The following is a 17,099-nucleotide window of genomic DNA, read 5'->3' on the forward strand; positions in this document are numbered from 1 at the left end:
ACACTGCCCCCAGCTGGCCGGCTGAGGAAGGCCTTCAGGGCCAGCCTGGGGCCAGTTTACAAAGTAGGCTGTTTTTAATCTCGGAGGAACTGGGAAGGGCGTGGTCCCTATTTTTTAAACTGAAGTGGTAAACCTTTTATGGGCCAATCGGGGAAAGGTGCTAATCGGGCGGCACCAATAATTTCAAAAAGGCCTAGTGATGGGAAGGGAGGTGGATAGAGATCTCCCCGGATGTGTCTCTGATGAATGGTTGCCTAGGAGTAGCCTCGCCCTGTGGCATCTGTGAGTCACCCAGCAGCAGGGCGCACCCGGGGTTGAGGTCCCGTGCGTGGACACGTGCTGGGTGTTGGGTGGGGCCTGGCTTTGCAGTATCCCTACTTCATCTGGGATTTGTAGCACGAAAATGTCCAGCTTTGTTTTGAACCAGAAGTTTATAGTTGACTTGAGAAGAAAAGGGAGCGAGCTTAAGGGAGATTGCACAAGCACACAGCCTCACGGGCGCTGCACTCCGAGGCCTCTGGCACAGGTTTCCCGCACTCGGGCTTCTTCCTTGAGGGACTGCTCTTCTGGTGAGTCACCGCAGGGTGTGGCCGGGTACGCAGCTCCTGCGGTTCTGGAGCCTGCACTGCCTCCTGTCGCCTGAGGGCCCCCTCCACCCCCAAGCGCATGCTCCCCTTTCCCAAGCCTCCAGGAGCACTCCTTCAGCTTCAGAGAGGAGTCCCCAGAGGATCAGAGGGCAGATTATTCCCATTGTAGGCGCAGCCTGCTTCCCGGAGAAGGGAAGCTTTGAATTGGGGAGCTAATGAGCAGTAGGAGGCGGAGAGGACGGGAAACCCGCCCCTAATGGCGCCAAAGAGCTGGCCCCTGCTTGGTGGAATCACTGAAGTGAACCCAAAAGTATAATAGTAGCTTTAATTAAAGCCACATCAACGAGACAGCAGCTGAACAGAGCTCCGGGCCAAGATCAGCCGTTCCCAGACTGGAGAGAAGTTCCCAGTCTCCTCGCTGCTGATGGCTGAAGATAGGCAAAGTCTTGTCAGATCCTGGTTAGCAGCCTGGTCCCTGGGTCCCTGGGTCCCTGGGGCCGTTTATCCACTCCTGGGAATGGAAGCGGGATGTAGTAAAGGCAATGCCCTGAGGACCCATAGCTGTGCAGAGTTAATCTCATTAGGGTCTGCTCCCCCCAAAGCCCACATTCTGAAAGTCACTGATGGCAAAAAGAGGCTAACACTGAGCCTGTGAGGAGTATGCACCCCCTCTTCTTCACCCTAACACCACTAGACTTTTTTGTACGACCTCTGGGATGGGGTTATCCTTTTCTCTTCTTGGAACAAAAAGATAGTGTCCTTAGCCCTAAGGCACTGACATGAAGTCTCTTGCCTTGAGCCACTCAGACAATGAGTTTGCTTGGAATGTGTATCGAATGAGGCACTCTTCATGAGTCTTGCTTGAACGGACACTTAGTAATCTATAGCTCTGGGCCCCTCCTTCCTGGCTTGTTTCCTTACCTGTTTGTAATAGGGAGTTAGATGTAAGAAACTAAGGCTGAGACTTGCCTGACAGGTGGCACTTCAGAGTAATAAACAGCTGTTGCTCCACCCCACCCTACCCCCACCATCCAGAGGAGGTTAAAAACAAAAAATTCCACTGGGTTCTGGGAACCTCTTGGTCCCATCTGCCATGTGCTGGGAGACCCAGCAGGTGGAGGTCTTTCAGCTGGCAGAGGTCCATCTCAGTGAACCTCTACCTTAGCCTGGTGTAGGACCCGTTCCCTGCTTGGCTCCTCGGATAGGCTTCAGCAACAAAGCATTGTCCCATGACTCCTTCATCTCAGGGAGACTACGTCAAAGGATTTCACACTGCAGAGACCTGCCACTCCAGTCAGTGTGCTCCAGGAAGGTGCTGCTGCCGCCGCCTAGGTAGGGCACCACTCACTGGCACCCTGGGCATCGTCTTCTTGCTGCACCTTGTCTTTTGTGTTCTTGCTGCCATAGCTTGGAGGAGTTCTGAATTGTTGAGGACATCAGTAGAGGGTCAATCCTGCCGACTGTTGTGCCTTATTTGGATTTTGGGGGGTGGTGGTGGTGTTCAAGACAGGGTTTCTAGCCTTGGCTGTCCTGGAACTCACTCTGTAGACCAGGCTGGCCTCGAACTCAGAAATCCACCTGCCTCTGCCTCCCAAGTGCTGGGATTAAAGGCGTGTGCCACTACCACCCGGCCAATTTGGATTTTTTTTAAGTAAGCCAGAGCCAGCTCACCCAGCAGAGGGATGGGGCAGGAGCAGGTCAGCAGACAGATTAACTGGGGTTTGGGGAAAATAGGGAGAAAACAGCTGTGAGGGATGGAGGAGTGGAGACACATGCAGGACCTTGGGGATTCCTCATGGGGAAGGTGGAGACCCTAACTAGAATGGGAAAGGCAACTAAGGAATACAGAAGGGCTGGATGAGGGTCCAGGAGACTACTCACCCAGTGGATGTGGCTCCTTCCTCCTCTGCCTTGGAGATTCCTCCTGATCATCCTGGGAGCTCTCAAGGCTGAAGTTGATACTAATAGATACTTAGCAAGAGTATTTTTATTGAGCATTTGCATGTTGTATATGTGTGTGTGTGTGTGTGTGTGTGTGTGTGTGTGTACACGTTTAGGCCCTGGAGTGAAACTCTGCTAACTCAAGCTTTTTTGTTCTCAGACAAAAGGAAAAGAATTGGGACTTTGGTAAGGAAAGGTTGGGCAACTGGACACTTGCAGGTATCTCTCCAGTGGCCCAGCAGCCCTGAGAAGTCACTGATCCCAAGGGGGAAGAGAGGGATTCTCGAGTTTGGTAAGCCAGTCTTTGATGCTAGTCCTAAACAAACATTACTTAATTGACTAACATACCTATCTGCACAGTCAAAGCATGCCCTAAAGGTCAAGGTGACAAAGGGAACACACTTGTCAGTTACCCTTAAGATACTTTGACAAGCCCAGTAAAGTTTGTTCAGTGAAAGTGGCCTTCAGATTCCCAGATGACTGTCATTATTGTAAGCTGTGTGGCCGAGGTGCCATGTGCAGAAAGCAGGTAGAGGTCTGTTATGTTGCTCAGTCCCATTTAGTGATTTATTTAATTCACTTTCTCTTTTCAGGACAAGGCCTCTCTGTAACCCAGTCTGGCCCTGAACTTATGAGTCTCTTGCATCTGTCTCCTGAGAGCAGTGAGTAGAGTTTTCCCCCTCACCTGGCCCCAAACATAGTAGTTTAAAAGAAAAATTTAAACACTATTTGTTATTTATTTGTGAGTGTGTGTGTGTGTGTGCACATGTATGTGTGATCGCGCACATGTGTGTGCATGTGCACTACAGTGTGAATGTGGAAGTTGGAATACTTGCAGGAATCGGCTCTCTCCTCTGTCATGTAGTTCCAGGGATTGAACTCAAGTCATTAATCTTAGCAGCAAGCTCTCTATCCACCGAGCCAGCTTACCTGCCCCACGTTAGTGATTTTTAAAGTCAATCGACAAAGCCCAGCTTGGTTCCTATCTGTAATGCCAGCCCTTGGGAATCGAGGGCAGGATGGATCACTGGAAGTTGGAGGCCAGCCTGGACAACTGAGTGAGAATCTGTCTCAGAAGAGCAAACCCAAAACACCTAAAAGCAGCTGTGCGTGGCAGTGTACTGCTGTGCAGTGTACTAGGGTGATCTTGGCAGTAGACGCAGGAGGGTCAGGTACACGCAGCACTTCAGCTACGTGGTAAGTCTGAGACCAGTCTGGGATATATGGGATCGCGTATCAAAAAATAATAATAAAAATAAACCATAAATATAGTGGTCCATGCCTCTAATCCCAGCACTCAGGAGACAGGATCTGTCGGATCTCTGTGAATTCAAGGTCGGCCTTGTTTACATAGCAAGCCCAGGACAGCCAGAGCTACACAGTGAAACCCCGTCACAAAAATAAATGAATAAATAAATAAATAAATAAAAGTTACATTTCAAGATGGGGAAGCTGGAGAGATGGCTCAGCAGAACATGTGCTGTTCTTTCAGAGAACTGGAGATTAGGTTCCAGCATCTGTGAAGGGTGGGTGTTAGCATCACGACATCCAGACCCTGTGGTGACGCATGGGCGGGTCCACAGACCTGTTGCCAGGGCAACAGCCACCATATTCCCAGAATCCATTCGGCTCACCTCCCACCTTTACCTGTGGCTGCTATATCACAACCCATATATATACACGGGAACATTCCTCCATCTTGCTCTCTCTCTCTCTCTCCTCTCTTTCCGCACCACTACCCCCACTCCCTCTCAATTAAACCTCTTACACATGGAACTGTTTGGGCCTAGTGTGGTATTTTCTGACGAGACCTGCCGCTCCAACACATCAGTGGGTCTTGTAGGAGGTTGGTCTGGTGCTACTTGTATTCAGATGCTAAATTTCGTGCCCCAAGATCTGGTTACCCACAATGAGGAGATCCTCACGTATACCAAGTGATGCTATGTAACCTTGCTCCCCAAATTAATTGGTGAATAAAAGGCTCAAGTCTGTGATTGGGCAATAGATAGGGGTAAGTGAGTTTTCAGTTACCTGGCTAGGGGTTGCGGGTGGGGGGAGGGGAGAAGAGAGAGGAAGAAGAAGGAAGACATCACCATGGAGTATATGGATCGCGAGCATGTAACCCTGGGGGTCCTGCCTATTGGAATAAGATCCGTCCAAGCAAAACATGGCAAGTGAATCTTCGGGCTATTGACAGGGAGGTAGATAAAATAGCATAGAGGGTTGATACCTGCCCAGCTCTAATACTCTAAGGCTTATTCTAAACATAAAGGTTTTATGTCTTTTATTTGGGAACTGAATGACCTAAGGTGGGGGTAACCCACCCCCCAAATACTATTTACGTAACAGAAGTTAATTAAAAGCAGCTGAGGTTGGAAGGTTTATTTTCCCAAAGTTATGGCCCAGCATATCAGAGGACCTGCAGGAGGAGCCAGGAAGTGGGGCTCCTCGAGTAAGAACAGGCCTAAGGCCAGAGCATGACCTCTCTTTTTCCAGAGGTTAGCCTAGAGCTTGTAACTGGGGCTAAAGGTTGGGAGCATAGCAGGTACCTGTAGGTGGGGAACAGTCTTCCTGGAGCAGGCTGACCTTGATGTTTATCATTTGAGTCCAGAAGAGGGGTTTTGGGAAGCAGAGACCTCTGCAAAGGCATTGAGAGGTACAAGACTTAATGGGTCCAGGTCTGCTGCCTGTCCTCTACCCCAGAGAGCTCCCAGGTGGGCACACCTCTCAGGTAGGCACACTTCCTGGGTGGGCACACCTTCTTGAAATCTTGTGTTGTGGGAGGAGGTATGATTAGGAGCACGCTGACTGGCCCAAGCCTCCTTCCTCCTATCCATGGGACCAGTGACCCTCAGTTCTTTCTTTCCTCCACAGCAGTGGAAGCCTGTGACTCACCCTTCTGGATACAGGAGCTCAGGGGCAGGTTGACCAGGCTTTCCTTGACCTTTGCTCCCTATTGCACAGACTGGGTGGGAGATAAATGTCTCAGACCACTGTGGACTCAAGCTCTGGCTCTGGCTCTGGCACTGGCACTGGCACCAGACTGGAGGCCTGGACAAGTCACTTCAGAGTTCTGAACCCAAACTGAGCATCCAATACAAAGGTGAGACCCCTAAGGAAGATTCCAACATGAAACAGCCTCATGTCAGTCAGGCTGGGTGCCTGGGCTGTTTTGAAAATTTGGAGGCGTGAACTGGCACCACGGATACCATAGCTGAGCATGGAATCAGGTGGTTCTGGAACAAGGTCATCTCGCCTGTGCATAGTCCCAAGGTTGCTCAGCTCTGTGCTCTTGGGCATGTTGTTTAAGCTCAGTCAGTCCCTTAATTCCTTTCTAAGGCTTACTATGGTACATACTAGCTGATTTATTTATTCATCTGCAGCATTGAGGTTTGAACCTATGGCCTCATGCTTGGTAGATAAGCATTCTGCCACTTAAACTATGGTCCCAGTCCCAAATATGTCAACACCATTTTCTTTTGTTCATGATGTCCCATAGTCTCCTGGGCTAGAGGGGAAAGGACCCCCCCCCACCCCCCATCTGAGGATGCCAGAGGCCACAGAAGGTGCCTCAGGCTGCCCTGCTGTCCTGTTCTCCCTGTGGTTGAAGGCTTTACTATTGGTTCCAGGGGAGGCGTAAGGTGCCCTGGTCCCCGTAACCCACAAGCCGAAATTACACAGACATTCTCACCTTCTGCCCACCTGAGGTTCCTCAGACACAATGAACCAGGTAGGCAGTGGGATCCACTCTACTGTCTACCCACTACACGTCCGTGGACAGTGTCGACTGCCTGTTGTCTAGGGGAGCCTAGAGAAAGGACGTTAGACTACTGCTAAAGATAGAGGGGCTTTAAGGGAAACCATGCTCCTGAAGGCGTAGGTTCCAGAAGAACTTGCTCTGTCTTGAAGTGTACCTGGCCCATCAAATGCTGATCCTTGATGTCTTTTCCCTGGGGATGTCCAGAGGGCTTCATGAGGGACGGCATAGCACAAAGAAGAAGCACGGATGGAGTGGGACTCAGGTTTTATTTGGAATCACTAACAAAAAAAACCAAAAATTCACAGCAGCATCTGATTGGTGATCACAGGACCATAGGTTAAAGGAGCCAGCAGGGGGCGCTGGCGCTGGCAGTAGCGTGCGTGGACTTGTGGCACTGGGTTAGGGACCTGCAGGGGACTCTAGGCAGGGCACTCAGTGTACCAGGTTGAGACAGGGTCCAAGGTAGAGGGGTGTCCGCCTGTTGAGCCTCTGTGGTTGACTGACAACCTTCTAGTCTCCTCCACTCTTGGCCTGGCAGAAAAGAGAGGGCAGGAAGAGGAGGGGGGAGGGCAGGAGGGAGGGAGGAAGGAAAGTAAGAAGAGAGGAAAAGTGACTTGCACCCATTTCCAGGCTCACAGCTCTCCTTGACCATCTGGAAATGGTCACTCATGGAGCGATCAGGGACTCAGGGGCCCCTGACTGCCCTACCCACATCCCTGTGGGAAGCTGTGGAAGGTCTGGGGACCCAGAAATGAAAGCAGGGGCTCCATGGCTCGGTTCTCTATGGCAGAACTTTCTGGTGCACCCTGGGAAACCCCTCTTACCTCTTCATCCTCCTCTTGCTCTTTGGCCTCCTGGTCCTGTGCAGGGGGTTCCAAGTCCTCCTACAGGGGAGCAAAGGAAATACAATGCTATGCGAAGAGACACTGGCCCTCAGCTGCCATTGCAGGGCCTCCCCTGCCAGGTCTCAGAGATGAACAGAGGCCCTACCTCATCTTTCTGTGTTAGAGGCTCTGGAGGTGCCAGATCCCCTGCAACCCAGGTATCTTTCACAAGCAGATCCCAAGTCATGGTCCCCTTATAGACTTAGGCTCCTTAAGTGAGAAGCCTGGAGGGTGTGGAGTAAGGAGAGACCCTTGAATCACTCACATGAACCCCTTCCTCAGGCTGTATGAGCAGTATGCCATCACTGTTCACAGAGACCTTGAGGACAGGGGTCAGGGCCTAGATACTAGTCCATGGCTTCAGAGTTCAAAATGTCAGGACTCCAGATCCCTCTCATGTCCTCAGGAGTGTGGGTCACTCTGCCGGCCTCCTGGATGGACTCTTGGCTCAGGCCTGTCTTCCATCTCCCCGTCACCACAGCATTTGCTTCATAGCCACGACAGCAGTGGGTTTGGAGCTAGACTGACGGTCAGTCTTGAGTCTGTTCTCAGAACTTATCTGTGATACCTCAGGGTAGGGTATGATGTCAGAACTAGTTCATGTGTCAACAGAAAATGGCCGTCCCTTGGCACGGTTCCAAGGGCTCAGTAGCATCTTCCAGGTTAGCAAGAGTAGCCTGAACTTGCTCCCAGGATCCTTCTTGCTAGTGGCTTGGGAGTAGGCTTCCTGGGATGGCCACTGTGCTGGGAACAGTGGTAATGATGATGACAGGTGCTGTCTTAATTAGGGTTTTACTACTGAGAACAGACACCATGACCAAGGCACCTCTTATAAGGACAACATTTAATTGGGGCTGGCTTAAAGGTTCAGAGGTTCAGTCCATTATTAAGGTGGGAGCATGGCAGCATCCAGGCAGGCATGGAGCAGGAGGAGCTGAGCGTTCTACATCTTCATCTGAAGGCTGGCTTCCAGGCAGCTCAGGCAAGGGTCTTAAAGCCCAGGCCTACAGTGACACACTCACTCCAACAAGGCCACACCCACTCCAAAAGGCCACACCTCCTAATAGTGCCACCCCCTAGGCCAAGCATATTCAGACCATCACAGGCACTCACCATGTGCCTGGCAGAATCGCATCCAGGTATCATTTCTCTGCCTCCTCCCACACCCCCAAGAGATGTGCCATTTCAGATCCTCATTTGGGAGAGGATCTTCCCACACTCACACAGCCTGCAGAGGTGTACCTGCAAACTCCAGTGACAGGAAACCCTGTGCTGGCCTTGGAAGTAGGTGTTTGGGGTGGGTGGCCCCTCCCCTTTCCCCTGCTCCTTACAGTAGACTTCTGTGGCATTGGCTGTGTGGAAGCCTGGGGCTCCACCATTGGGGTTGCCTGTTGTAGTGTGTGTGTGGCCAAAGATAACAAGTCTTTGGAATCGGGTTCTTCCCCAAACTCCATTTTGGAATCCCCATCCCTGCACAATCCATACTCAAGTCTTTGAAAGGTATAGCCCAGAAGCTAGCCACTCACCGAACCTACATGCTCGCAGAGAACATCCACGTGACCGTGGTGCATTATGTCACCTAATCTCTCTAGGCCCTTCCTTTCTGCATCCTGTTTGGTGGAGTTTGGGGCCCCATTAAATGGGTCAGCAAGTGTAAAAGGCTTAAAGCAGAGCTTATTCTTTGGCAAGTGCTGAGACAGCTCCTACATTTGACATCTATCCCCAGAGAGCCTGATGCCCCTGTTTTATCCGATGCCTGCCACATACATACATACAGATACGCATCCATTCACACATGCATTCCATGCATATGCGTCCACACACATCTCCACGCTACCTATAATGCACATACAACACACATGCTCACACACAAAGACCTCAGCAGAGGGTGGAGTCGGAGCCCTGCCACTTGCCTACCACAAGTGGGCAGTGTCGCCATCGCTGCTTCCTTGGGAGGTGGCAGCCAGAGTCTGGGATGAGGGAGGATGGATAAAGGATAACAGGTAGCTCTGGTGGTGGCTTGGCAGCTTTAGCCCGTCACCATGCACTGCCTTTTATTTATTTATTAAATAAATAAATTTAAAATTTAAATTTATTTTTCTGCATGCCAAAGGGATGGGCTGGCCATGGTCTGCATGTCACTTTGCTTGTGCATACAATGAATCCCACATCCCCACTCTTGGAGAGGGACGAGGATTCCAGATATGAATGGATATAAAGATACCAAGTCGCCCCCGCACACAGTGGGTACTGCCTGTAAAGTTAAGCAACGTCGAATACTATTTACCCGTGTGTTCACCAGGGCAGACTTGTCTCCGGTTGCTGGGGAGCCTAGGGAAAGGGCATGAGCCAGGCTTACCTTGCGTACCACCCCGGTGGTGACCACGATGTTCTCTGCCTCCTCCACCGTCTTGGTGGCCACTGTGTTGACGCTGCTGACCACAGCTTCACTCACGGCATTGGCCTGCTCCTTGGTCTTCTCAGCCACTGCAGAGGATTCTGGTTGGACTCAGCCCTGGCCCCCTCCACTGCTGCCTACCCAAGCTGAGGAGAACAGCCCCTTCCCAGCGCTCGGACGCCCGACTCCTAGTTACTTCAATCCCTTTGTCTGACTGCAGGGCAGGAATGATGTGGTGGTCTATCTTCAGGACATGTAGTGGCTTGGGTCACCTAGGGCTTAGGACTCCGGTAGGGCAGGATTCATGGGGTCCCCAGTTCTGGGTTACCTTACCTGAAGTTACACTTTGTACCACGTTCTCCTTGGTTTTGGTGCCTGTTGGAGGAAAGAGGTGTCCAAGCAGTCAGGACAAACAGCTGGACACAATGTGGGGCCAGGAGAGGATTAGGATGCCGTCTGGGGACAGCAGCCCCTTCAAAAGGCCATTTCCTGCTACATCTGAAGGACAGAGGACAGACGGGAAGGAGACAGGACAGGAAGAGGGAACAAAATAGACCAGGCCTGAGGTAAGGTTACTAATGGGGCTATGGCCCTTGCATGGGCGTGGCCCGGGCCTCAGAAGCAGCAGCTGAATAGGGCAGAGAAAGCTGAGTCACAGGCTTAGCTACCCCTATCCTCTCTTTGGGGATACATCTTATATGTAAAGTATTTAATGTAATTTTCAAAGAGCTGTGGAAGTGTTCACAGCCTACCCTTTCCCTATAAGCCAGGTGGGGTCATGTAGCCTGGCTCCGCTGCAGCAACTCTCATTGGAGAAAGTGAGTTTCACCTGAGCAGATCATTACTTCAGGGTCTCCAGGTTAGGAGACCCCAGACATGTGTGTGCATTCTTTTGAGTGCACACACACATAGGTGTGGCACTCCGATCCTGTCCCACTCAGAGTCCCTTCCCCCAGGGTCTCAAAGACAATTAGATACTACCATATCCTCCAGGGTGTGTGTCCCTGCCTCAATAATCAGAATTTCATCTCACAATGCTCTCCAGAAGCTGGGGGGGAATATTCAGAGGGAAGGCATCGGGATTCGACCCTCCATTAGGGACCCCCTCCGCCCCGCCCTGCCCCGCCCCACCTACCACACTCACCCACATACATAACCCCCTCCTTGGTCTTCTCAGCTGCCTCCGTCACTCCTTGCTTGGTCTTCTCCACAGCACCCACAACGCCTTCTTTGGCAATGGAGAAGCCTTTCTTGAAGACGTCCATGGTGGTTGCAAGGATGGGACCTGGCTGCTGCAAGCTAAGGACCAGAGAGTGCTGCCGCAGCCGCTGTCTCTGCTGCCGCTGCCTCTTATTGGCGCGGATGAAATATTGATGCTGTGGCTGCTGGCTGGAGCTCAGCCAGCCCGGGGCAGGGTGGGGGCAGGGAGGGCGGGCTGGAGGGAAGGCATGCCCCACGGGGACACCAGAGAGCAGGGCCGGGCCTCGACTGGCTCAGTTCTGCCCTGCTGACTCTTGTTGTCCCCCGGGGAGGGAGAGCGTGTAGGGGGCTGGACATACCCTAATCTATCATTGCACCTCATTCATCCTTGGAAAGCCCTGGTGGTCTCGTGCCCTGGCTCTTGTATGCAGAAGAAAAGTGCTTTGGCTGATGCCTCAGTGTCCCAGGCTGGGGAGGGGGGTCAGGGTCTATTCAGTGAATGACCAACCTGCTCTGGTTGTCCAGCTCCCCACTGTATCCTGGATGCTGTTGAGCCTGGAGCTCCAGTCAAACTCGTTGGAAAGCTAAGGCCACAAACACATGAAGCTTCCCCCATGCCCTAGACTGGGCTGCATGCTGTATGATTCTAGCACAGTCCCTTTCCTTCTCTGAGCTCCCACCCACCTGCTAGTTCCCATAGACCAGTGTGGAAAGGTGCTGAGCAGGTGTGATGTGCCTGCTCCCTACTTCCTGCCCAACAGTACGGTGGCACCAGATCTCCTCCAGGCCCAGGACAAAGAGCCCTATAGAAATGGGTTTGATAAGGCCACCTTTGCGTGTCTACCAAATCCCTTGTGTCCCTGATTCAAGTGCCCTCAGGACACAGGAATTGACCCAAGTGGTTGGAGGCCTCCGAGGGGGCCAGGCTGGAAGGGGCGGGGACGGATGAGACTTGCCGGGTGGGCTGGACCAGGCCACTTCCTCCCTTTGTTGTCCTCGTGTTTTCTTTTCTTTCTGACATTTCGCTTGAAGACCACATCACCAGCAAATTTGGGAATCACTTTGTAAGGCCGAGCCAGCCTAACAAGTCCCTCGCCATGATCCCGACACTGCTTCTGGGTCTTGGGATATACCTAAGCTGGGGACCGCTGGGGTCCTGGACGCAGGATCCCGGTACCAGGTTCTCCGAGCTCAATAGGCCCAGGGTGCCTGAAGGCTGGAGAATAGGGGCTGAGGATACCAGCAGAGACCCCATCAGACGGTAAGGAAATCCTGCCCTTGGCAGAGGTCAGGAGATGATACTGAGCCCCCGATACACATCTGAGGAATGGTCTGATGTGTGGCTATCTCTGTAGCTAAAGAATGCTAGTTTCTTGGATCTGGTACTCCAGGGCCCAGGCTGAGAATGTCAGGGTGATCCCTGCTTGATCTATAGCAGGGGCTTCGGGTGGGGCTGCAACAAGTAAAGCAGCTCCCGCTACCACCATGGGACTCAGAGGGTCGGGTGTTCTAGATGCTTCCAGGTGATGAGGCTGTGGTTCCTGCTCTTCGAAGGAGCTCAGCTCTGAAACCCTGAGCCATAGAAAGGCTGGCCCGGCCTAAGCCCTAGGGGACAGCCTCTTACAGGGAAGACATTTGGATCTAAGTGCCCAGAGTACCAGGCCAAGATTACTAAACAGAGCAAGGGTTCCTCAGTCCCCAGGGTTCATGGAGGCAGGGAATCCTAGAGCAATGTCACGAAGCCTCCTCACGAAGCATGGACCGGGTGCGGTGAGACCCCAGACAAGGTTTTCCAATATCCCCTTTGTGCTTAGAGGTGCCAGGACTCTGGGTCTGTCCCTCAGGGTTTGGAGTCTCATGTCTCAACATGTCCAAGGCAGTGCACAGATGCCACTTCCTAGTCTCTGGGTCTCTGCTTTTCAAATATTATCTCCATTCATTCCCCCCGCCCCCCAGCAGCCTTATTCACATTGGAGGAGCCTGAGGCTCACAGTGCTTGAGTAATTTGCACAGAGAGCTGGACCTTTGCTTTCATAACCTAGCTCTCAGAGAAACTGTCGGATCTGTAGGGTAAATAGCCAACTTCCTCCTCCCCTGCCCAGCCTCCCCACTACGTAGAAAAGGGACTGTAATAGAGTTCTCAGACAAATCTACTGGACCAGGTTTCCATCTACTTCTGACACTTTTAGGGGAATATCTGTTAGGTGCTTTCTGGAAAGCATGCTTGGCCACAGAGAAGCTGCATCGTGAGAGGAAGCATGTGTTGTTTCGTGAAGAAGGGGTGGGTCTGGTGGTGTAGGGAGAAAGGAGTGTCCTGTCCATCCCTAGTTCTACCACAGGCTCACAAACACAGGTGACTATTCATGGGGGCAGACAATCCTACCATAAACCTCTGACTTCAGGACCTGGGACCAACTCTCTCTTTCCTAGAGCCACCAGAAGCAGGTCCCAGTCTGCAAAGGAAAGATGGAAGAACTTGAGGGGCCAGAAGGGAGGTGCTCTGGTCTTTGTTCTTCATTCTTCCTGTGTGTGGAGAGGGTCTGCTTGTTCCTTTAGCCCCTGAGATTAGAGGACCCTCCATCTTTCCCTAGATGGAGTTGTGCCAGACTCTAGGGACTAGAGGGGTTTGTGTATAATGAACTGGGCTCAGGAATACCCAGGTGACTCAAGCGAGGACTCCTGCCTACCGGCGTTTCCTTTTCATATCCCAAGAAACTTGGACCCCACTGTCCAAGTTATTGAAGTATCTAGAGAGCCTGGTGGGAAAGGAAGGAAACACAGTAGCTTCCTGGGCTGATTGCTTCCCATATTCCTGTGACAGGAGGCGGAAGTGCTACTCGGGTCCTTGGGCAGGAGGGGAAGGGGGTTGTGAAGGGACTCAGGCGCTGTGTTCCACTACTCCATCAGCAGGGCTAGGAGGGACGCAGCATTGGCATCAGTCATAAAATCTCTGCTGCTAGAGCCAGGCCTCCTGCTCTCTATTTGGCCCTCCAATTCCATAGGTCAGGGACCAGGCAAGCTCTGGACTCATGGGGATAAGAGCTTTTGGAGGAACACTGAAACAACTTGGAGCCTCCACACCCTGTGTGCCAGGTTACCAGGTTCCAAGGCAGAAGAGGGACATAGTTAGCTGTTTCCCAAGCCAGTGGGGATCCTGCAGAGGCAGGACTGGGGAACTAGCAAGGAGTACCTTGCTCCTTTCCAGCACCTGGGTGGGCTCCTCAGACCCAAGTCGGCTGCTCTACAGAGGCTGGGTCTATGGTAGAGGCCATGCTGAACCTGCAGAGGTGGGCCGTCTTCCACTTTGATTCCATTCGGGGCCTCGGATCTCATAGTTGGAGCCTGGAGTTCTCTGTCCTGACCCACTCCCATGTAGGGTGGGATTTTAAGAGTGTTACTCCCAGTAGCAGGCTCCTCCTAATGGAAGGAGCACTAGGGACTATTGTAGCTGCTAGCTCCAAGGTCCAGAGCTGTTCAGCACACCGCCAGAGGACACACAGCAGCCGAGTGGAGCCAACACATACTCTTGGACCCATTTTCTCTCCTGAACACAGGGTTCTGGGTGTAAGCAGGGAAGAGCCCCACAGGCTAGTGCTGAGTCCTCTAAGCTTACAGTCAGGGAGTCCCAGACCCAAGCTGCCTGTTGGAAGGGCTTTGGGCTTCCCTGCGGAGATACAACACCACTCTACCACTCCTGGTTCAGGGAGGAGCGTTTCCACGGGTTGTCACACTGACAGCTGCATGCAGGCCTCAGAAAACATGGCTGCCAGACAGGACAGCCTCCAGCCTAGAAGAACCTGAAGAGACGGGCTCCTTGGCTAGCAAAGATGCTCTTACAAAGGCATCTTCACAGCCCAAGCACATCCATTATGCAGAAAGCACCAGCCCCTCCCTGCAACAGGCTCCATCAGCCTTCCCCACAACCCCTTTCTGTGTCTCCAGGGATTTGGCTTCTGCACATTTCCAGGAGTGGGAGGAGGGCCTGACTCAAGGTCACCAGAGTCCAGGAAGGAAAGGGGAGGAGAGTTTCAGGTTTCCCAGCTCCACTCAGGGTTAACATCTCCTCCTGTGCGTACCACACAGGGTTGGGGACAGACCCTACCTCACTCTTGACTGGTACCTGATCCTCAGCACAGCTGGCAGGTCTCCTCATAGAAGGGTGCAAAAGAAGGAGCAGGCCTGAGGCAGGGCAGTGAGAACAATGGGGCACTTGAGCATGTCAAGCCTGAGGCCCATGTGCCGTGGGCCTACCAGGAGCTGCCAAGAGCTGGAGGAAACCAAAGCAAAGGTTAGGAATTTTCCCAGGACTTCGAGACTGCCTGCCTGTGCTATGCCAAGCAGGGAGCTGCCAAGGAAGGGAAGAGCCAACAGCAGTGTGGCAGCTCAGAAGAGAAAGTTCCTGGGCAGGAAGGGTGGGCAGCATGGCTTTCAGTGTAGGAGGGAGAGCTGGAAAGTCCCATAACCCCTAGCAGGCTGGACCAGGTCAGGCACTTCAGGCACACCAGGCCTCCTGGGCTCTTTAACAAGCTCCAAGGTGTGGGGCTTGTTTAGACTTGTTCTGAAGCATTCTGGACTAGATAATTCCTTATTGTCGGAGTATGATATCAGCCTTGTGCATCCCAGGGCATTCACTGGTCCCTGACATTCTCCCTGTCTCTCTATCTCTCTGATCTTCTCTGTCTCTGTGTCTCTGTCTCTCCCTGTCTCTCTGTCTCTGTCTCTCTCTGTGTGTGTCTCTGCCTGTCTGTCTGTCTGTCTGTCTCTCTCTCTCTGTCTCTGTCTCTGTGTGTGTGTGTGTGTGAGAGAGAGAGGGGGGGGGCAGGGTCTCTCATTGAGCCCAGAGCTCACTGATGTCAGCTACACTGGTGAGCCTACAAACCTCTTGTCTCTGCCTCCCCAATGCTGGGGACACAAGTGCATACTACCATGCCTGGCTTTTTCATGTGTGCTGACAATGCAGACTCAAGCTCTTGTACTTTGCCAATGGGTCACCTCCCTAGCCCCGCATCACGACATTTGTATAATTCATCCTATGTGTTTGATCCTATTCACACCCTGTTGCCCTCTCCTGTTCTCCCTCTTCCTGCTATCTTCCTCTTAGACCTTGAGACCCTTTTTTTTGTTGTTTTTAGATCTAGGTTGTATATATGAGAGATTTGTTTTTCTGAGTATGGCTTATTTCCTTTAATAGGATGATCTCTAGTTCCATTAATTTTCCTGTAGATGCCATTACTCCAATCTTATGTATGACTGAATATATATTTTATATGTGTGAGTTTGTATGTATGTATGTATGTATGTATGGGTGTGTGTATATTTCTTTTTCTTTATTCATTTATCAGTTGGTAGATATCTACTCTAACTCCATACCTCAACTGTTATAAAAATTGCCCATTAAACACGATGTGCAGACATCTCTGTTTGCTGGTGGAGATCCCTTTCAATATACACCCTGGAGTGCTATAGCTGGATCATCTGGAATTATATATTTTGTTTTAGTTTTAGGGTTTAACTATTTCCTTTACTTTCTATATACATTTTGTTAATTAAAAATAAATAAAAAATGATATTGTACCCCATAAATACACACAAAATATTTTCTGATACCTAAAAAGATGAGATTTTTAAAATTTAAACAAAAGAATGTTGTGCGTGTGGGTGTTTTGATTGCATGTTTGCTGTTTACCATGTGTGTGCCTGGATCCTGAGGAGGCCAGAAGAGGGTGTTGAATTCCCTGGAACTGGAGTTACTGATAGTTGTGGAACCACCACTTAGGTGCTGGGAATTGAACCTGGGTCCTCTGGAATGGCACTCTTAACCACTGAAACACATCTCCAGCCCCTGTTTGTTTTTGAGACAGGGTCTCCATATTATCCAGAGCTGACCTTGAACTCCCTATATAGTCCATTTTGGCTTCAAACTTCTGATCCTTCTACTTCCTGCCTCCCAAGCACTGGGGGTTATAGGCATGGATGGACATGAGCAGCAGGGGCTTCTATATCCACAATTTTCATCCTCACCAATACTGCATCTCAAAGACACCTCCCTCCCTCTTTCCTTCCCTCCCTCCCAACTCCATATACTGGCCAGCATTCCTATGATTAGTTTTCTTTTGACACAGGGTCTCTGATAGCTCAGGCTAGCTTCAAACATCCTACTTTAGCTGAGGATGACTTTGAACTACTGAATCTCCTGCCTTGCCTCCTGTGCCCTACCAAATGCCAGGATTACAGGTCAGTACCACCACATATCTCTTCCCTTTCTTTTCCTTTCCTTTCTTCATTTCTTTTTCTCTTTCTTCCTTTTCTTTTCTTCTTCTTCTTTTTTT

At 51.4% G+C, this 17,099-nt stretch overlaps 2 protein-coding genes across 2 annotated transcripts in view; one reads left to right on the top strand and one right to left on the bottom strand.

Annotated features, from left to right (window-relative positions):
- Positions 1-6,535: 6,535 nt before the first annotated feature.
- Sncg (synuclein gamma) lies at positions 6,536-10,953 on the bottom strand. The gene is made up of 5 exons (XM_031361430.1): positions 10,715-10,953; positions 9,904-9,945; positions 9,532-9,659; positions 7,113-7,172; positions 6,536-6,819 (listed from the first exon to the last, which is right to left on the bottom strand). Exons 1-5 carry the CDS (start codon positions 10,833-10,835, stop codon positions 6,799-6,801), a joined length of 372 nt encoding a protein of 123 aa, XP_031217290.1. The 5' UTR covers positions 10,836-10,953; the 3' UTR covers positions 6,536-6,798.
- Positions 10,954-11,723: 770 nt separating this feature from the next.
- The window catches only part of Mmrn2 (multimerin 2), a 22,602-nt gene continuing 17,226 nt past the window's right edge, over positions 11,724-17,099 (top strand). Inside the window, exon 1 of the mRNA XM_031362122.1 lies at positions 11,724-12,031. Coding sequence (XP_031217982.1) covers positions 11,868-12,031 — 164 coding nt within the window. The 5' untranslated portion in view covers positions 11,724-11,867. The remainder of the gene's footprint in view (positions 12,032-17,099) is intronic.

The sequence above is a fragment of the Mastomys coucha genome, unplaced genomic scaffold (genome assembly GCF_008632895.1).
Source record: "Mastomys coucha isolate ucsf_1 unplaced genomic scaffold, UCSF_Mcou_1 pScaffold9, whole genome shotgun sequence".
NCBI classification, from domain to species: domain Eukaryota; kingdom Metazoa; phylum Chordata; class Mammalia; order Rodentia; family Muridae; genus Mastomys; species Mastomys coucha.

Coding starts and splice junctions, on each gene's coding strand:
- Sncg (XM_031361430.1), bottom strand. CDS start 10,835: ATGGACGTCTTCAAGAAAGGCTTCTCCATTGCCAAAGAAGGCGTTGTG. Junction 9,660..9,903: donor GGTACAAAGTGTAACTTCAG/GTAAGGTAACCC, acceptor AATCCTCTGCAG/TGGCTGAGAAGACCAAGGAG. Junction 6,820..7,112: donor AGCAAGAGGAGGATGAAGAG/GTAAGAGGGGTT, acceptor CTTTTCTGCCAG/GCCAAGAGTGGAGGAGACTA.